At 48.2% G+C, this 20,792-nt stretch overlaps 1 protein-coding gene across 1 annotated transcript in view; it reads right to left on the reverse strand.

The window, feature by feature from the left end:
• LOC311119282 (cytoplasmic dynein 2 heavy chain 1-like) overlaps positions 1 to 19,779 on the reverse strand; it is a 58,349-nt gene extending 38,570 nt beyond the window's left edge. Inside the window, 29 exon segments of the mRNA XM_084194002.1 lie at positions 551 to 701; positions 1,717 to 1,830; positions 1,971 to 2,083; positions 2,340 to 2,457; positions 3,140 to 3,272; positions 3,397 to 3,551; positions 3,643 to 3,711; positions 5,495 to 5,824; positions 5,970 to 6,084; positions 6,221 to 6,376; positions 6,505 to 6,710; positions 7,095 to 7,244; positions 8,067 to 8,194; positions 11,817 to 12,049; positions 12,224 to 12,363; positions 12,547 to 12,810; positions 12,927 to 13,022; positions 13,136 to 13,331; positions 13,427 to 13,602; positions 13,700 to 13,824; positions 13,941 to 14,052; positions 14,151 to 14,264; positions 16,968 to 17,102; positions 17,424 to 17,656; positions 17,815 to 17,959; positions 18,538 to 18,656; positions 18,875 to 19,013; positions 19,149 to 19,319; positions 19,553 to 19,779. Coding sequence (XP_084050128.1) covers positions 551 to 701; positions 1,717 to 1,830; positions 1,971 to 2,083; positions 2,340 to 2,457; positions 3,140 to 3,272; positions 3,397 to 3,551; positions 3,643 to 3,711; positions 5,495 to 5,824; positions 5,970 to 6,084; positions 6,221 to 6,376; positions 6,505 to 6,710; positions 7,095 to 7,244; positions 8,067 to 8,194; positions 11,817 to 12,049; positions 12,224 to 12,363; positions 12,547 to 12,810; positions 12,927 to 13,022; positions 13,136 to 13,331; positions 13,427 to 13,602; positions 13,700 to 13,824; positions 13,941 to 14,052; positions 14,151 to 14,264; positions 16,968 to 17,102; positions 17,424 to 17,656; positions 17,815 to 17,959; positions 18,538 to 18,656; positions 18,875 to 19,013; positions 19,149 to 19,319; positions 19,553 to 19,735 — 4,519 coding nt within the window. The 5' untranslated portion in view covers positions 19,736 to 19,779.
• Between the last annotated feature and the right edge of the window lie 1,013 nt (positions 19,780 to 20,792).

The raw sequence follows: 20,792 nt of genomic DNA on the forward strand, positions 1-20,792 counted from the left end.
GAGACACACATGTACTGGTTATCTGACCACTTTAGCCTGGGGAGAGACACACATGTACTGGTTATCTGACCTCTTTAGCCTGGGGAGCTGGGGAGAGACACACATGTACTGGTTATCTGACCTCTTTAGCCTGGGGAGCTGGGGAGAGACACACATGTACTGGTTATCTGACCTCTTTAGCCTGGGGAGCTGGGGAGAGACACACATGTACTGGTTATCTGAACTCTTTAGCCTGGGGAGCTGGGGAGAGACACACATGTACTGGTTATCTGACCTCTTTAGCCTGGGGAGCTGGGGAGAGACACACATGTACTGGTTATCTGACCTCTTTAGCCTGGGGAGCTGGGGAGAGACACACATGTACTGGTTATCTGACTTCACACTAGGTAAATAAAACAGCAGATTGTAACATAATTGTAACACAGTAACATAATTAACATCAGATAGGGCTGAGGCATGCCAATGAGCCACTGTAACAATAAGCAACCACACACACAAACATGCATGCATGCACACTCACACACACACACACACACACACACACACACACCTGTGTTTCCCGTCTCCTCAGAGCTGGTGTCTACGGTGGTGTAGTGCTCCAACTTAGCGGTGAGCTCCACCTCCAGCTGCTGCAGACTGCTGTTTCTCAGACCACTCTCCACCTCCTCAGTGAACTGGATCTGCTCTGCCAAGCACAGGATCTACACCCAGAGACACAGGAGTCAGTCAGGAGTCCATTAGGAGTCAGACAGGATCTACATCAGGGCTCAGACAGGAGTCACTAAGGAGTCAGGCAGAAATTACAATGGCTCTACACCAGGAGATACAAAGATCAGACAGGAACTATACAGGACTCATACATGAGTCAATCAGGAGTCAGACAGGAGTTATACTGGAGTCAGACAGGAGTTATACTGGAGTCAGACAGGAGTTATACTGGAGTCAGACAGGAGTTATACCGGAGTCAGACAGGAGTCAGACTGGAGTCAGACAGGAGTTATACCGGAGTCAGACAGGAGTTATACTGGAGTTAAACAGGACTCATACAGGAGTTATACCGGAGTCAGACTGGAGTCAGACTGGAGTTATACCAGAGTCAGACAGGAGTCAGACTGGAGTCAGACAGGAGTCAGACTGGAGTCAGACAGGAGTTATACCGGAGTCAGACAGGAGTTATACCGGAGTCAGACAGGAGTTATACCGGAGTCAGACAGGAGTTATACTGCAGTCAGACAGGAGTTATACTGGAGTTAAACAGGACTCATACAGGAGTTATACCGGAGTCAGACAGGAGTCAGACTGGAGTCAGACAGGAGTCAGACTGGAGTCAGACAGGAGTCATACCGGAGTCAGACAGGAGTTATACCGGAGTCAGACAGGAGTTATACCGGAGTCAGACAGGAGTTATACTGGAGTCAGACAGGAGTTATACTGGAGTTATACTGGTGAGACAGGAGTCAGAAAGGAGTTATACTGGAGTTAAACAGGACTCATACAGGAGTCATACTGGAGTCAGACAGGATTTATACTGGAGTCAGACAGGAGTTATACTGGAGTCAGACAGGAGTCATATAGGAGAAACACAATAAGAGAAGAGTCAGATAGCATCAATGAGTAATGTATGTATGTACTCACTAACTGTAAGTCGCTCTGGATAAGAGCGTCTGCTAAATGACTAAAAAATGTAAATGTAAATGTAAATGTAATGAATCATACCTGAGAGGGGTAGCGGGACGGGTCCACCTCTCCTTTCCTCCCTGCTGACACACACTCACACAGCAGCTGCTTCAGAGTCTCCTTCATCTCAGCAGACAGCTCACCCAGCCACACCTGGAACCCACACACACACACACACTTTTAAGGAGCTATATAATTGAGTTGTGTGTAATAATGGAGTTGTGTGATTGAGGTACACATTGCAGTACCCCCTACCCTCTACCCCGTGCCCCTTGACCCGTCCACCCCCCTACCTCTACGCTGTTGGAGATTCGGATGAGGTTCCTGAGGGGGACCACCTCTCCCTCTAGAGAGCGCATGGCCACGATGTGCTGGCAGTCCCCATCAAAGTCAACACTGTTGATGCCTACAGAGAACACAGTTATATCCACTGTCACTACAGACACATCAGTTTCACCAGTTGACAGCTTCTTTAGTCGTTACTGTATTGACGTTGGGATTTGGGTGTGAGCATGTGTGTGTGTGTGTGTGTGTGTGTGTGTGTGAGCGTGTGTGTGAGCGTGTGTGTGTGCGTGCGTGCGCGTGCGTGCGTGCGTGCGTGTGTGTGTGTGTGAGCATGTGTGTGTGCATGTGTGTGCGTGTGTGTGTGTGTGTGTGTGTACCAGCGAACAGCTTCTTGAGGTGTGACTGTATGACAGTGGGGTTGGTGGCCTGGCCCAGAATCTCCAGCAGGTCATCATCGCCAATGAAGTAGAACCGTGGGAAGGCAGAACGCTTCTCCTACAGGGGACAGAGACATACACTTCTACACTGAGTGGACAAAACATTATGAACACCTGCTCTTTCCATGACGTAGACTGACCAGGTCAATCCAGATGAAAGCTATGATCCCTTATTGATGGTACTTGTTAAATCCACTTCAATCAATGTAGATGAAGGGGAGGAGACAGTTTAAAGAAGGAAAACTAAGACATGGATTGTGTATGCGTGCCATTCAGAGGGTGAATGGACAAAACAACAGATTTAAGTGCGTTTGAACAGGGTATGGTAGTAGGTACAGGGGCACCGGTTTGTGTCAAGAACTGCAACGCTGCTGGGTTTTTCACACTCAACAGATTCCCATGTCTATCAAGAATGTTCCACCACCCAAAGGACATCCAGCCAACTTGAGACTACTGTGGGAAGCATTGGAGTCAACATGGGCCAGCATCCCTGTGGAACACTTTCAACACCTTGTAGAGTCCATGCCCCGATGAATTGAGGCTGTTCTGAGGGCAAAAGGGGGTGCAACTCAATATTAGGAAGGTGTTTTGTCCACTCAGTGTATGTTTTTTTATTTCTATGTTTAGTGAGGACATATACATCCATCTTTGTACTAGTACTGATTGGCGAATCAATTGAAGTATAGATTTATTGATTTGTTAATTTATTGATCCCTGGTTGGTAGTTGATTGTTCAGTACCTCTAGGAACTCGTTGAGTGATTTCTGGCAGCGCTGGAGCTGGTCTAAGATGGTGATGAGGGAGTTTCTGATGCCAGCACGAGAGCTCAGAGACGTCACCCTGCTGTCCCTCTGGACATCAGCCAAGATGGACCTGACACACAGACACACACACAGTTTAGAAACACACAGAGTACAACATGGACAATGGATCAGAAAAAACAGAGCCACACACACACACACACACAGTTTAGAAACACACACAGGGACAGGAGTACCTAAAGTCCTCGTCGACCCGTTTGAAACGGGCTTGTTCCCTGGGCAGAGCCCCCCGTCCGAAGATGGGCTCCAGGTAGACCCAGCGCCTCTGGATGGCATTCAGACTGACCAGGTACTCATCTAGATCAGACAGACGTACCTCCCACAGACTAACCTGGACAAACACACACACACGGTAACACTAGGTAAAGCAGCTACTTTTAAAGATGCTGTGCTTTCAGTTCTGAGTAACTCTAAAGACTCACCTTGTCCTGGAAGCCGCGGTAGTATGGAGAGTCCTTCAGAGACTGCAGAAGGCAGCGGTTATCACCAACCTGTATAGGAGACCAGGTTAGACTGTGTCCAGTAGTGAGTGTGTGTGTGTGTCCGGTAGTGAGTGTGTCCGGTAGTGTGTGTGTGAGTGTGTCCGGTAGTGAGTGTGTCCGTGTCCGGTAGTGAGTGTGTCCGGTAGTGTATGTGTCCGGTAGTGAGTGTGTCCGGTAGTGAGTGTGTGTGTGTCCGGTAGTGAGTGTGTGTGTGTCCGGTAGTGAGTGTGTCCGGTAGTGAGTGTAGGTGTGTCCGGTAGTGAGTGTGTCCGGTAGTGTGTGTGTGTGTGTCCGGTAGTGAGTGTGTGTGTGTCCGGTAGTGAGTGTGTGTGTGTCCTGTAGTGAGTGTGTCCGGTAGTGAGTGTGTCCAGAAGTGAGTGTGTCCGGAAGTGAGTGTGTCCTGTAGTGAGTGTGTGTGTGTCCGGTAGTGAGTGTGTGTGTGTCCGGTAGTGAGTGTGTGTGTGTCCGGTAGTGAGTGTGTGTGTGTCCGGTAGTGAGTGTGTGTGTGTCCTGTAGTGAGTGTGTCCGGTAGTGAGTGTGTCCAGAAGTGAGTGTGTCCGGAAGTGTGTGTGTCCTGTAGTGAGTGTGTGTGTGTCCGGTAGTGTGTGTGTGTGTGTCCGGTAGTGAGTGTGTGTGTGTCCTGTAGTGAGTGTGTCCGGTAGTGAGTGTGTCCAGAAGTGAGTGTGTCCGGAAGTGAGTGTGTCCTGTAGTGAGTGTGTGTGTGTCCGGTAGTGTGTGTGTGTGTGTCCGGTAGTGAGTGTGTGTGTGTCCGGTAGTGAGTGTGTGTGTGTGTCCGGTAGTGAGTGTGTGTGTGTCCTGTAGTGAGTGTGTCCGGTAGTGAGTGTGTCCAGAAGTGAGTGTGTCCGGAAGTGTGTGTGTCCAGTAGTGAGTGTGTCCGGTAGTGAGTGTGAGTGTGTCCGGTAGTGAGTGTGTCCGGTAATGAGTGTGAGTGTGTCCGGTAGTGAGTGTGTCCGGTAGTGAGTGTGTCCGGTAGTGAGTGTGTCCGGTAGTGAGTGTGTCCGGTAGTGAGTGTGTCCAGTAGTGAGTGTGTCCAGTAGTGAGTGTGTGTGTGTGTGTCCGGTCGTGAGTGTGTCCGGTAGTGAGTGTGTCCGGTAGTGAGTGTGTCCGGTAGTGAGTGTGTCCAGTAGTGAGTGTGTCCAGTAGTGAGTGTGTGTGTATGTGTCCGGTAGTGAGTGTGTCCGGTAGTGAGTGTGTCCGGTAGTGAGTGTGTCCGGTAGTGAGTGTGTCCGGTAGTGAGAGTGTCCAGTAGTAAGTGTGTCCAGTAGTGAGTGTGTCCAGTAGTGAGTGTGTCCAGTAGTGAGTGTGTCCAGTAGTGAGTGTGTCCAGTAGTGAGTGTGTCCGGTAGTGAGTGTGTCCAGTAGTGAGTGTGTCCGGTAGTGAGTGTGTCCAGTAGTGAGTGTGTCCAGTAGTGAGTGTGTCCAGTAGTGAGTGTGTCCGGTAGTGAGTGTGTCCGGTAGTGAGTGTGTCCAGTAGTGAGTGTGTCCGGTAGTGAGAGTGTCCAGTAGTGAGAGTGTATCAGTAGTGAGTGTGTCCGGTAGTAAGTGTGTCCAGTAGTGAGTGTGTCCAGTAGTGAGTGTGTCCGGTAGTGAGTGTGTCCGGTAGTGAGTGTGTCCGGTAGTGAGTGTGTCCGGTAGTGAGTGTGTCCAGTAGTGAGTGTGTCCGGTAGTGAGTGTGTCCGGTAGTGAGTGTGTCCAGTAGTAAGTGTGTCCGGTAGTGAGTGTGTCCGGTAGTGAGTGTGTCAACTACTGTATAATACTGTATTGTCCCTTACCTGGTTGACCACGTCCTTCCAGTCCTTGATGAGAGTGAGTGTGTGTCCAGCGCTGTCTGTGTACTCAGTGAGGGTAAAGGCAGCTCCAGCCCCCCACAGGTCCAGCTCTCTGAGAGCCTCTCTGATGGTCACCTCCGCCTGGGCTCTGCTGTTTAGGTCTTTGAGCTCCAGGGCTCGGTCAGTGATGGTATCAGCCACACTGAGGAGATCCCAGAAGGTCAGTCTCTCCAGGGTAGTGCCTTTAGGAAGACCCAACAATCTGAACAGATCCAACCAGTGGTCCTGGGATAGGTGCTCCCCTCGCACGTACTTTAACACTGGTACCAGACTCTACAAACACACACAGAATACATTTTAACACCGGAACCAGACTCTATACACACAGATAGACAGAATACATGTTAACATTTCTGCTTAGCAGACAGAGGAGTTTGTCTTCCACTTTTCTCTCTCTCTCTCTCTCTCTCCCCCTCACCTTGTACTTGTCAACTTCTCTCTGTAGTTTAACAGACAGGCTGGTGTGCTGCTCAAGCTTCCTCAGTCTGTCCTGCCACGCAAACAGGAACTCCTCAAACACATAGGTCTTACTCCTGCAAAAAGCAAAACACACACACACACTGTTTATTCAACCACTAGTTAGCCAGCGAAGACAAACAAGGTGGAAATGATAATATCAAATCAAACCCCAAACCTTCCCTGACACCTCTCTGATGTCAGACTCCTAACCTGAATGTGATCCAGTCCTCCTTCGCCTTCTCCTGGAAGTCCTCCTGCCAGTCCTCATACAGAGACCACATCTGGCCATACTCCTCCATGTCCCTGATGGTCTCCTCCGCCAGGGAGAAGTCTGGATCCTCCAGCTCAAAGTGACGACAGTCCTCACTGAGAAGAGACACTCATTAGTACACAGAAAACTGAAGGATTGAAAGTAAAGTTGACTTGCTGTGTGTGTGTGTGTGTGTGTGTGTGTGTGTGTGTGTGTGTGTGTGTGTGTGTGTGTGTAAACCTACAGCAGGCGTGTGCGTGTGACCTCCAGCTCCTGGAACTCCTGTTTCTTGTCTCTGATGGTTTGGACAGAGGCCAGCAGGGCTGCCTGGTCTCCCGTCTCTATGACCTCATCTCTGGGCTTCAGCTGGTCCCAGCGAGCCCTGAACCTGTCCAGCTCCAGCCTGTAGGCCTGGATACGACTCTCAGCATTACTACGCATCACCTCCACCTAGAGGAGAGGGAGAAACGGGGGGGAAATTAGGGAATGAGCATCTGTGTTTATGCGTTTGTCCCAAGCGTGTTTGCAAAAGTGTGCGTGTGTGTGTTTGCGCTCTCTCTCTCTCTGTGTGTGTGTGTGTGTGTGTGTGTGTGTGTGTGTGTGTGTGTGTGTGTGTGTGTGTGTGTGTGTGTGTGTGTGTGTGTGTGTGTGTGTGTGTGTGTGTGTGTGTGTGTGTGTGTGTGTGTGTGTGTGTGTGTGTGTGTGTGCGTGCGTGCGTGCGTGCGTGCGTGCGTGCGTGCGTGCGTGCGTGCGTGCGTGCGTGCGTGCGTGCGCGGGTGTGCGTGCGCGGGTGTGTGTGTGTGTGTGTGTGTGTGTGTGTGTGTGTGTGTGTACCTGCTCTTTGATCATCAGCTGGTGGCTCTCCATCATCAGCTCTAGTTTGTCCCACTTGGCCCTGAGGGAGGACAGAGAGTCCAGCCCTCCTCCTGCGACGGCCCTCAGCAGACGGTTCTTCTCCTCCGCAGCCTGGAACTGGGGCAGGATCTACACAAAAACACATCACACAAACATTAGAGCAACGCTCAGACAACGTTACAAAACCGGGGCTCGATATATGGAACATCACAAAACATTACAGCAACGCTCAGGCAACGTTACAAAACCGGGGCTCGATATATATGGAACGTCACAAACATTACAGCAACGCTCAGGCAACTTTACAGAACTGTGGTAGTAGTGATTGAATGTTAATGGTCATGAACAGTCAAAATCATGTTTTTCATGAAAATTGATGATATTTGAAGGAAACCAGATCAAAGTGTGACTGTTGCTTCTACATTGATAAAGTTTGATCATAAAGTTACTGGTCCCCTTCCCCATGTTTCCCCTTTCACCTGTGTCTGGTGTTCGCTAGTTACTGGCTAGTTTGGTGTTCAGCCAGCAGGGGGGGGGGGGGGGGGGGGTTCGCTAGTTACTGGCTAGTTTGGTGTTCAGCCAGCAGGGGGGGGGCAGATGCAGTTGTCAGGTCAACACATCAGTCAGTGCTGCTGTGAAGCGCATCACAAGAGACATGCCAAACGGGAGATGTACTTCTTTTTGTATATATATCATTGGTGCAATTTCAATGTTGTTTGAGTTGCTTTGTGTATCACCAAATTAGCTTCAGATGATTTTACTGCAACACTGGGGTCACTGCATCCAAGTTGCTTTACATAGGCGTTTCAAAGCTCATGAATATAAGCTCCCCGCACACTCAGCCTGTATTTTCAAACTTCCTGGTAGTTAGCCATGAGAGAAAAAGTACTTTTCAGAATGACTGTCCAGGACCTTTAAGTAACGTTGAGTCCCTCAAAGTGAGTTGCTTACATCTGGTTTGCGGGCATGTATCTGGCTGTGTCTGGAATTGGCCTCTCCTATCTCATCAATACTCTCTGGACGAGAGGACAACGTCTCCATGGCCTCAGTCACAAAACTGTCTATGTCTAGGGTATGGCCTGGAGGGGGGGAAACAGGGGGAGGGGGGGACAACAGGGGGAGGGGGGGACAACAGGGGGAGGGGGGACAACAGGGGGAGGGGGGGGACAACAGAGAAGAAAGAAAATTAGAACAAAACAGAAAGGGAAAGATCGGGAGTGAGAAAACACGTCATGTGAACAAAACAGTCGTAAAGCCCCTGCACACAAGATACATCAACAATCATACACTGGTGTCACTGGTAGATTTGAGTATGTACAGTGAGGGAAAAAAGTATTTGATCCCCTGCTGATTTTGTACGTTTGCCCACTGACAAAGAAATGATCAGTCTATAATTTTAATGGTAGGTTTATTTGAACAGTGCGAGACAGAATAACAACAAAAAAATCCAGAAAAACGCATGTCAAAAATGTTATAAATTGATTTGCATTTTAATGAGGGAAATAAGTATTTGACCCCCTCTCAATCAGAAAGATTTCTGGCTCCCAGGTGTCTTTTATACAGGTAACGAGCTGAGATTAGGAGCACACTCTTAAAGTGAGTGCTCCTATTCTCAACTTGTTACGTGTTTAAAAGACACCTGTCCACAGAAGCAATCAATCAATCAGATTCCAAACTCTCCACCATGGCCAAGACCAAAGAGCTCTCCAAGGATGTCAGGGACAAGATTGTAGACCTACACAAGGCTGGAATGGGCTACAAGACCATCGCCAAGCAGCTTGGTGAGAAGGTGACAACAGTTGGTGCGATTATTCGCAAATGGAAGAAACACAAAAGACCTGTCAATTTCCCTCGGCCTGGGGCTCCATGCAAGATCTCACCTCGTGGAGTTGCAATGATCATGAGAATGGTGAGGAATCAGCCCAGGCCGATTGGCAATGACACAGGTCAAACGTTTTCTGTCAGTCTTCACAAGGTTTTCACACACTGTTGCTGGTATTTTGGCCCATTCCTCCATGCATATCTCCTCTAGAGCAGTGATGTTTTGGGGCTGTCGCTGGGCAACACAGACTTTCAACTCCCTCCAAAGATTTTCTATGGGGTTGAGATCTGGAGACTGGCTAGGCCACTCCAGGACCTTGAAATGCTTCTTACGAAGCCACTCCTTCGTTGCCCGGGCGGTGTGTTTGGGATCATTGTCATGCTGAAAGACCCAGCCACGTTTCATCTTCAATGCCCTTGCTGATGGAGGTTTTCACTAAAAATCTCACGATACATGGCCCCATTCATTCTTTCCTTTACACGGATCAGTCGTCCTGGTCCCTTTGCAGAAAAACAGCCCCAAAGCATGATGTTTCCACCCCCATGCTTCACAGTAGGTATGGTGTTCTTTGGATGCAACTCAGCATTCTTTGTCCTCCAAACACGACGAGTTGAGTTTTTACCAAAAAGTTATATTTTGGTTTCATCTGACCATATGACATTCTCCCAATCCTCTTCTGAATCATCCAAATGCACTCTAGCAAACTTCAGACTGGCCTGGACATGTACTGGCTTAAGCAGGGGGACACGTCTGGCACTGCAGGATTTGAGTCCCTGGCGGCGTAGTGTCTTACTGATGGTAGGCTTTGTTACTTTGGTCCCAGCTCTCTGCAGGTCATTCAATAGGTCCCCCCGTGTGGTTCTGGGATTTTTGCTCACCGTTCTTGTGATCATTTTGACCCCACGGGGTGAGATCTTGCGTGGAGCCCCAGATCGAGGGAGATTATCAGTGGTCTTGTATGTCTTCCATTTCCTAATAATTGCTCCCACAGTTGATTTCTTCAAACCAAGTTGCTTACCTATTCCAGATTCAGTCTTCCCAGCCTGGTGCAGGTCTACAATTTTGTTTCTGGTGTCCTTTGACAGTTCTTTGGTCTTGGCCATAGTGGAGTTTGGAGTGTGACTGTTTGAGGTTGTGGACAGGTGTCTTTTATATTGATAACAAGTTCAAACAGGTGCCATTAATACAGGTAACGAGTGGAGGACAGAGGAGCCTCTTAAAGAAGAAGTTAGAGGTCTGTGAGAGCCAGAAATCTTGCTTGTTTGTAGGTGACCAAATACTTATTTTCCACCATAATTTGCAAATAAATTCATTAAAAATCCTACAATGTGATTTTCTGGATTATTTTTTTTCAATTTGTCTGTCATAGTTGACGTGTACCTATGATGAAAATTACAGGCCTCTCTCATCTTTTTAAGTGGGAGAACTTGCACAATTGGTGGCTGACTAAATACTTTTTTTCCCCACTGTATATAACAAAGTATTGAGAAACTTTTTTTATTGACCAAATACTTATTTTCCACCATCATTTGCAAATAAATTCATTAAAAATCCTACAATGTGATTTTCTGGATTATTTTTTTTCAATTTGTCTGTCATAGTTGACGTGTACCTATGATGAAAATTACAGGCCTCTCTAATTTTTTTAAGTGGGAGAACTTGCACAATTGGTGGCTGACTAAATACTTTTTTCCCCCACTGTATACGCTAGGATAGATCACACATCTCAGAGATTCAGAGTACAGATATACGCTAGGATAGATCACACATCTCAGAGATTCAGAGTACAGATATACGCTAGGATAGATCACACATCTCAGAGATTCAGAGTGCAGATATGCAGCATGCAGACATTATATACTCAGATATACACTGAGTGTACAAAACATGCTCTTTCCATGACAGACTGACCAGGTGAAAGCTATGATCCCTTATTGATGTCACCTGTTAAATCCTCTTCAATCAATGAAGGGGAGGAGACAGGTTAAAGAAGGATTTTCAAGCCTTGAGACAATTGAGACATGGATTGTGTATGTGTGCCATTCAGAGGGTGAATGGGCAAGACAAAATATTTAAGTGCCTTTGAACGGGGTATGGTAGTAGGTGCCAGGCGCACCGGTTTGTGTCGAGAACTGCAACACTGCTGGGTTTTTCACGCTCAACAGTTTCTCGTGTGTATCAAGAATGGTCCCCCACCCAAAGGACGTCCAGCCAACTTGACACAATTGCTGTGGAAAGCATTGGTGTCAACATGGGCCAGCATCCCTGTGGAACACTTTCGACACCTTGTAGAGTCCATGCCTCAATGAATTAAGGCTGTTCTGAGTGCTAAAGTTGGTGCAACTCAATATTAAGAAGGTGTTCCTAATGTTTTGTACACTCAGAGTACATTACAGACATGATATAAACAGACAGACAGTCCAGACATTATATACACAGACAGACATGTGGTTCAGGTGGAGATTGGGTGGCTTGACTAGAAGGACAAGGGTCTTCTTCACATAAAGCTATTCAGTCAGTTTGTGTCCAATCTAGACCTACAGCTTTGTGTAGTTCATGATGAACATTCAACATGTGTGCGTGTTGACTGAGTTTCTGTGCAGGCGGTGACCGAAACTGTGGTGTACCACAATACTTTCCTGAGTGGCAGCAAAGACAGAAGAAAGCTTTGCTGTGGGGGAGGGGGGGGGGTTCCCTCCTAAAACCACAAGACGCATGAAAGAACCACTAGGAAGGAAATTAAACTCATTGCCAAAATAAGACCATGCCAGAAATACAACAAATTACCACAAATCTATTCAAGATAAAGGAGGTGTTCTTTTTAAAAGAACAGTCAACCGCTGAGCCACACACTAACACACACACACACACACACACACACACCTTAAACTTGTCCTGAACGCCCAGCAGACGGCTGAACAGGTCCTCTGCCTTGCTGAAAATGGTGAGGAAGCCTGATGCGTTCCTGTCAATCATGACGCTGAAGATGAGCTCCTCCCCCTGGGCGCTGACTCCTTTGAACTGGTTGGGGATGGAGATGAACCTCTTCATCTCTCTGAAGTACTTGGCCCTCACCTCCTCAAATGGAGGACGGAACTGCAGACGACCCTGCCTATAGATGGGGACGACAGCAGAGCAGAGCAAGGCTTATATGTTTTTATTCTTTTACACTGCAGTATATTATATTACCTTAGAGAGAGAGAGAGAGAGAGAGAGAGAGAGAGAGAGAGAGAGAGAGAGAGAGAGAGAGAGAGAGAGAGAGAGAGAGAAAGAGAGTGCCACTGACTTGAAGGTGAGGTCTATGTGTATCTCAGGCAGGTTCTTGTTGAGGGCCTCCAGTCCAGTCTGGTACTGATGTTCCAGGGCCTTGTACAGCTGGTGGTTCCAGTGCTGCCTCCAGGCCTTCATCTCCCCCGATCTGAACCCCTACACCACCGAACACACACACAATCTCAACATCATAGATCAGACAGGAGTAAAGAGTTTTCTAACCACACATACCCTCATCACTAACCCTGACCTTTATAACCCTTACCTACATAAGGACTCGAAACCCTAATCTCAGCTTTCTAGCCAAACTCCCTACTCTCTATCATTCTCTGTGGTTACCTGTGCCTCCAGTGTGGCGAACCCGGTGCGTAGCTCCTGTAAGCCGTCCTTCCAGCGCTGCTGGTGCCTCAGCAGGTCCACAGTCATCAGGGTCACCACCTTCTCAGTGAAGTCTGTGTGCCACTTCCTCAGTTTCCGGTTCTCAGTGGAGAGTCTCTCTGCGGCGGACTGGAGTTTTCCAATGTACACCTCCAGCTCTTTGGGATTATCCCAGGTGATCTGCAGCTTCCCGCCAGACTCCCGGGATTGGGACCGTGGATTCTGCTGCATCGGGAAAAGGGACAGGATCAGGATATTTGAAATGGTATTCCTTAAAGCGTTCGGTTGGGGCGGGGGGAGGTGGTGGTAACAGATCTATAAGCCTATGGATGAGTCAGTACCTTGATGACCTGCTCAAAGGCCAGGGCGTAGTTGAGCATCATGGGTCTCTGAGAGGGGATCATCTGCTGGTCGATGGTGTTGTAGAAATGGGCCACCTGCCATAGACAAACACAGAGTTACATCTAAACACATATAAAATACAGGACGTGTGTGTGTGTGTGCGGGTATAACAGCGTGTGAGTGTGTGTGAGTGTGTCTGTGTCCTTGCCTGTTTGAGGATGATGGCCTGTCTGTAGAACTTGTCTGCGGTGTTGGCAGCCTGCTGGATCTTGGCTGGGATGGGGAAGCCCAGGGCTGACAGCTGTCTGACCTCCCTCAGCAGAGCCACCAGACGGTCAGAGTAGTGGATCTTCAGCTTCCCATCTATATGGTCCAGCTCCATCACACGGTTACTGGCCTGAAGACTGGAGGGAGACAAGGGGGTTTATTATACAGTATTAATACAGAATGGAAGGACAGATTGACAGAAAGACAAATGGCTGTATGGTTCTCAACTGACCTGATGCCAGACTTGGGGTCAGAGAGGCCAGAGAGGATGTCTCTCGACCAGTCATCAAACTGTTCCTGTTCGTAGGCCCGTAGAACCTCCAGCAGGTCATCACAGAACCGCAGGAATGAGCGGAACCCTGACAGGTCTGACAGCAGAGCCTCCGCTATCTTGATGGAGTCCTCCACCTTAGGCACAAACAGTCAGCAGATCAATCAACACACACCGTGCTCTCGCTCTCTCACACACATACATACACACATACACACAGAGGAAAAGACACACCTTATGGAGAAGCTGGCGGACCCACACAATGTTGTTGACGACCTCAGGGAGATTCCGGCCTGTCAGGGGGCCGGACTTTTCCCCCGGGGCGCCATGGCAACGACCCTCAAAGTCTGTCCGCAGCCCTGGGGGGGGGGGGGGGGGGGGGGTCAAAGGTCAATTCAGGATTAGGACATGAGGGGTGACATCACTAACAACATTATGATATACAGTCTCTGTGAAGTACTGAACTCCTACTGACCCTTGATGTATTCCAGCAGTCTGGCCAGCAGAGTCTCTCTCTCTGACTGCAGCTCCTTGCTGACGTTGGGTCGTCTGATCAGCTCCTTGTGCTTCTGAAACGCCTGCAGCAGCTGTATACACAATTTCAATTAATTAATAATGAGGTCAACATTTTTAAAACAATGAATTTCAACCTTATGTAACTAGACATGCAAGGTGATGTTCTCACCTGCTGTGGGTTGTCCTGTACATCTGCGATGTAGGCCTTCAGTCTGCCTGCCACCTCCTGCTCTGCTGGGGCGATGGCTCGCTCAAACTGGGCTACTGCCGCCCTCCACAGAGGCTACAGCAGAGAGAGAGACAACAACCAGGTCAGGTCTCTCTGTAAACATCAAAGCTTCTGATATGTAGTTCTGTCATTTTACATACTGCCCCCCTCCATCTCTCTCTATTTGTCTATCTCTGTCTCTCTCTGTCTGTCTTGCTCTCTGTCTCTCTCTGTCTCTCTCTCTGTCTCTCTCTCTCTGTCTCTCTCTCTCTGTCTCTCTCTCTCTGTCTCTCTCTCTCTGTCTCTCTCTCTCTGACTGTCTCTCTGTCTGTCTCTCTGTCTGTCTCTCTGTCTGTCTCTCTGTCTGTCTGTCTCTCTCTCTGTCTCTCTCTATCTCTCTCTCTCTCTCTCTCCCTCTGTCTCTCTCCCTGTTGTAGCGATTGTCGTCGTCAGGTGAGGTTGTGTCTCTCTCTGGCGGGAGGTAAGCTTGGCTTATATGGCTTATATACATGGTTTAAGCTTTGTCGAGTAAAGCTTAAACTATGTATTTAGATTGTAGTTAGGTATTGTAGGTAGTTATCGTAGGTTGTTGTATGTAATTATTGTAGGTATTGTATTCGGCTGAGCCCGGTGAAGCACAAAGCTAGCTAACCCACTACCTGGACTAGCTAGCGGGTAGCAACTGTGGATAGTTGTTTCACGCCTGAGAGTGCCTGTAATTACGCCAGCTAGCTGCCTACAATAATTACATACAATAATGCCTACCATTCAGCTGTTTTTCTAACCTCATTGTCTGAAGCGTTAACGATAGGTAGTAAGTAGCTACTGTGCTCGAAATGTAGCTAGCTTGTTGCTACCTGGATAGCTACTAAACAATAGCTGGAACGACCTACCGAACAGACGCGAACTGGCTGAGTCAATTCAGTGGCTAGCTTTGCACTTGGCTAGCTAACAGTAGTTGCTAGGGGTAGGTTATAACCTACATTTGTGTTTTGTTTTTACATACTGGTAGCCAGAGTCGTTCAAGGGAATTCGGGACATGGGTGACTAGTTAACGTTAGCTTGGCTCTCACTGTGTGTTCGTGCCGTGGGAGGACGGGTTTCTTCATTGGCAGAAAGCAATGGCTAGCTAGTATGCTAACTATTCTAGCTAACTAACTGGCTGAATAAGTTGACGACGGACTCGCTCAAGCTGTCCGGACTAGCCCACAACGTTAGACACGGACACTAATGATCTGCTTGGCGTGTTGACACAGTGGTGGTTTGTTGTGGCCGAGTATTGGTGCTAAACCATGTTGTTGGAGTCCGGCATGCTAGTTGGCTGTGGCGTCATATGACTAGGTGCCCTGGACGGTTTTAACGGAAGAATACTGTACCAAGTTAGCTAGCTGAATAAACTAAGTTAGTCTATTCCTAGAAAACATTGAACCGCTGTAGTTTACAACAATTATAGTTTCTGAGGTGGAAGTTGGGAGAGTTATATTTGGGTGTTTCAGTGAAACGTAATTGAGGGATGCCCCGCTCTCTCGCTTTCCCAGCTGTTTAGTTCATTTCATTCCGATCTCCTTTGCATTATTGTAGCCATTTTCTGTAGCCTGTCAACTATGCCTCTGTCTATCCCTGTTCTCTCCTCTCCGCACAGGCTATACAAACGCCTCACACCGCGTGGCTGCTGCCTCTCTAACCTGGTGGTCCCTGCACGCACGACCCACGTGGAGTTCCAGGTCTCTGGCAGCCTCTGGAACTGCCGTTCTGCGGCCAACAAGGCAGAGTTCATCTCAGCCTATGCTACCCTCCAGTCCCTCGACTTCTTGGCGCTGACGGAAACATGGATTACCACTGAAAACACTGCTACTCCTACTGCTCTCTCCTCGTCTGACCATGTGTTCTCGCATACCCCGAGAGCATCTGGTCAGCGGGGTGGTGGCACAGGAATCACATGTCAACACCCTGTCGTTCTCCGCTAACATCAAGGCGGTGACACGATCCTGTAGGTTCATGCTCTACAACATTCGGAGAGTACGACCCTGCCTTACACAGGAAGCGGCACAGGTCCTAATCCAGGCACTTGTCATCTCCCGTCTGGACTACTGCAACTCGCTGTTGGCTGGGCTCCCTGCCTGTGCCATTAAACCCCTACAACTCATCCAGAATGCCGCAGCCCGTCTGGTGTTCAACCTTCCCAAGTTCTCTCACGTCACCCCGCTCCTCCGCACACTCCACTGGCTTCCAGTTGAAGCCCGCATCTTCTACAAGACCATGGTGCTTGCCTACGGAGCTGTGAGGGGAACGGCACCTCCGTACCTTCAGGCTCTGATCAGTCCCTACACCCAAATGAGGGCATTGCGTTCATCCACCTCTGGCCTGCTGGCCCCCCTACCTCTGCGGAAGCACAGTTCCCGCTCAGCCCAGTGAAAACTGTTCGCTGCTCTGGCACCCCAATGGTGGAACAAGCTCCCTCACGACGCCAGGACAGCGGAGTCACTCACCACCTTCCGGAGACACTTGAAACCCCACCTCTTTAAGGAATACCTGGGATAGGATAAAGTAATCCTTCTACACCCCCTTACCCCACCCCCCCCCCCCCCCCCCCCCCCCCCCAAAAAAAAGAAACATATTGTAAAGTGGTTATCCCACTGGCTATAAGGTGAATGCACCAATTTGTAAGTCGCTCTGGATAAGAGCGTCTGCTAAATGACGGAAATGTAAATGTAAATGTATCTCTCTCTGTCTCTCTCTCTCTCTGTCTCTCTCTCTGTCTCTCTCTCTCTCTCCTACCTCAGTGTAGGGGTTGTAATGTAAGGGGTTGAGGCCAGAGAAGGGTTCAAAGACTCGAGCCGAGGCCAAGGCCTGCTGTTTTCCTCCAGGCAGCAGACGGAGCAGCTTCTCATGGACCGTACGGATCGTCACCACCTGAGAGACACACACACAGGTCAGAGTTTGTCAAGAACTGTAAGGATCGTCACCTCCTCAGAAAGAGAAGTGGTCAAAGATGAGTCACAGACTCTCATACATGTCACATATACAGTACACACACGTCATTAAGTCATATGGTAAAGCTTCATCAGTAACCTCAGGAACATTGTCACATAAGAAAAAAAGGAAGTGGGGTGTAGTGACTTAGTCAAAAGGGTTCCTAAAGAGCGAGTGCAGAGATATCCTATACTTCCTGATATGCAATTATGACAATGATGTTAATGACACAGAGAATGATTGACAGCTGGTGCATCTGACCTCGTCCAGTCTCTGAGCCAGGCTGTGCAGGGCCTGGGGGCGGTGCTTGTCTCCCTTCCAGGGGTAAGGGGCGTATCTCTTCCACACCTGTCCACTCAGGTGCTCACAGGCTGACACCCACTGCTCACAGATGACCACGCCGACTCTCAGGCTCTCCCTCACAGATAGGAACGGGTCCATGAAGAGTTTCACACCACTCAGCTTCTTCTGCACGTACCTGCCCAGCGCACCGCCTGACACACATAAACACACAGTCAGAAACACAAGCCATGGCAGGCCATCTGAAATAATGCAACAACACCACCATAATAAATACAGTAGCTAGCTCTCTGCCAGTTCAGTTTCAGTTCCAGGTTGTGTGTGTGTGTGTGTGTGTGTGTGTGTGGCGTACCAATGACGTCCATGAGTCTGAGCATGCGCGTCTCAGGAAAGGGATCATGGTCATTCTGCCTCCACACGTCATCCAGTGTGTCTCTGCTCACCTCCACCAGCTCCACAGCATCAGACAGACAGACACCATCCAGACCACTGTAGTCCTGATACACACAGGGGGATGAGACAGTCAACACACACACACACACACCAAAACACACCCCTTCCTTCCTTCCTTGTTCGTCCATCATAGGTCGATGATAACCATGACATGATTTATTGGGATGAGTCTGGGCTACGGTGAGTAAGCAGATGGCTGATGACGCCAATCTGAGCCGGAACATTCTTTACTTTACTAAATGTATTGTCCCCTTGGGAGAAATTCGTTGCAGTATCATACACGTTTTAAAAAGGACAAGACCACAACACAAATGGACAATAAAAGGACATTACACAATACAACGTCATGACAGTCATATACAGTATGAGAAGCCTGCTGGTCTTAGTGATTGGATCAGGACATTAGCCCAAGCTATTTAGGAGGGATATCACTTTGCTTTATCTTGGCCAGGTCGCAGTTGTAAATGAGAACCTGTTCTCAACTGGCTTACCTGGTTAAATAAAGGTGGAAAAAAAAACAAAACAAAAAAAACACATTTGGCACAAATGATTGTCTAGTCCTGTTTTTTCACTCTTTGACACACTGGACATGATATATTGGTAGTACACACACAGTCCATACCTTCTCTATGGGCTTGAAGAGCTCAGAGAAGTGTGAGGCCCTCTCTCTCACAGTGCTCCTGTCCCCAGACTCAGAGAGATCAGCCCAGTACTGGAACTCATCCACTGGGGTCAGGATACCTGAACAGACAGAAGAACACACCAACAGGAGGTTTTCAACTGTCAACTATGATTAGACCGGGGATCGTTGTTGCTCTTCGGTCTTTCATATCATTTGATGTAATTCCCCTGTTACATTTTGATGTACTAGTAGGTATATCCTAGTCCGAGGATTTGGCTAAAGCTCATAGAGATCTGGGTCCCGGATATTCTGAACCACGTGAGCAGTGTGCACCTACCCAGGATGTCGTCTTCTCTGTGGCTCCTCTTTCCAGTGTCTTCTGTTCCGGCCCTGCGGATCACAGAGCCCAGCCCCTGCTCCAGCTCACTTAGCAGGCCCGCAAGCTTTGGGTCAAATGCTGAGCTCCACCGCTCATCCTAGAATAAGGGAATACATAATAAATCTATAAACACACCTGTAACACACACCTGCAAGGTATAAAGGTGTTACCTCTTTAGTACACAGGCATAACACAGGTGATATATGTTCATTACACAGGCAATAGATCTCACCTTGAGTAGCATAGGGGCGAACACCTGTCGCACGGCCTGGTAGAGGGTACTGATAGGAGACTCTAGCATGGAGGACACCAGGACATTCTGGTGCAGGTTCTCCTCTGTTATCACTGTGGGACGCAGCTTGAAGAACACTAAAACCTTCTCTCTGCTGTCCCCAGCCTCAATCTGTACACAGCCATAACGAAAATCAGAAAAAAAAAGAGGATATTGGTTTGGGTTAGGTCAATTTCGATGATGTAGGCACAAAATTATAAAGTCAGTAGCTAAGTTCCTGGTTAGCAAGAAAACGTCTGTTCTCATCTTGGTAGATGTGAACAGAGAAATAAGTGTATGTTTATCAATGTGTGTGTTTTACATTATTGCTATTTGGATATCATATCCTGTATTGTCTAGTATACCTTGTTTGACAGGCACAGGTCATTCTCGTGTTTGGTGACAGCAAGCACGAATTCGTTCCCATCATCTAAGAAATTGTTGAGTTCCTCAGACCCATCAAGGGATGATGGCGGCTTTAGGCCGAAGTAGTTCCCAGTCGTGGTGAGGATGAACTGCTTGCGGGCGTCATCCGAGCCGTGAGGCATCTCTCACTTCTTGTTTTGTGGCTCAGGTGAACAGATTGTTTTCGGATTCCCTACGAAAAAAAGGAGCTAATGTCAAAGTGACTCATACTGTGACGATGTCCCACATCCCTGCCTGGGCTAACCAAAAGTCGAAGCTAAACCACTTGTTACTCACTAGCTATCTAGCTAGCTGCACTGTTAAGCTAGCGATTTAGCTTCAAAACCAGTCCATAAACGTCCAATAATGTACCGTCAGCAAACTGACGGCCAGTTGTAAAGACGAAGCGCACTGGCATCACTGAGGTATATATGAACTAGCATGTTATGGAGTATGCTATCTACCTGGAAAACTAGGTAGCTAGTTAGCGTAGCGCGAGCCCCCGGAAGAACTAGCGTAGCTATCATGCTACCTATAGCTAGCTGGTTCATAACAGTTTCATCTAGCTAACTAGTAACGTTAGCTGACCAGAGAACGTACTTACTGGTTAAAGAGGAGGTTTAGACTGTAAAACCGAATGTGGACATCAAAGCACTAAATTATAAATACATTATATTATATTTTAGCCGAGTCCGAGAGGGTGCTTCTGCATAATCTGCAGTTGATGTCTTGTTTCTGCAGCAAGAGTGAAGCTGGCGTAGTTACCATTGAAACTACGGCAGCTACGTAGCTAGCTTTCGCAACTGCAGTGCTCACTGGTTGGCTACGTTAAAAAAAAGTGCCGTAGAAGCTATCCGTGGTAGGCCTACTCGCAGAGAGAAGGATTTAAACTTTAGTGTTGTCACGAGCACCGGATACATACAGCAGGTCTAAAACAGTATAGTGAAACTTGCGAGCTCTTTCCGACGATGCAGAATAACAGTAATGGATTCCCTAGAGGAAAAAGCAGCTAGTGTCAAAGTGAATCATACTGTAAGCATGTCACACCCTTCCTTGCCTGGGCTAAATAAAAGTCTGGCAACCTAAGCTAGACATGCAAAAAATGAAATAAAAACAGAATGCAGGTACTGTATACAGGATATACAGGTCAGTGCCATTAATACAATGTGCAGGTGTACTGGAGTGATTGATGAACCATAC

The sequence above is a fragment of the Coregonus lavaretus genome (assembly GCF_964263955.1).
Source record: "Coregonus lavaretus genome assembly, contig: HAP1_SCAFFOLD_1926, whole genome shotgun sequence".
Lineage (NCBI taxonomy): Eukaryota > Metazoa > Chordata > Actinopteri > Salmoniformes > Salmonidae > Coregonus > Coregonus lavaretus.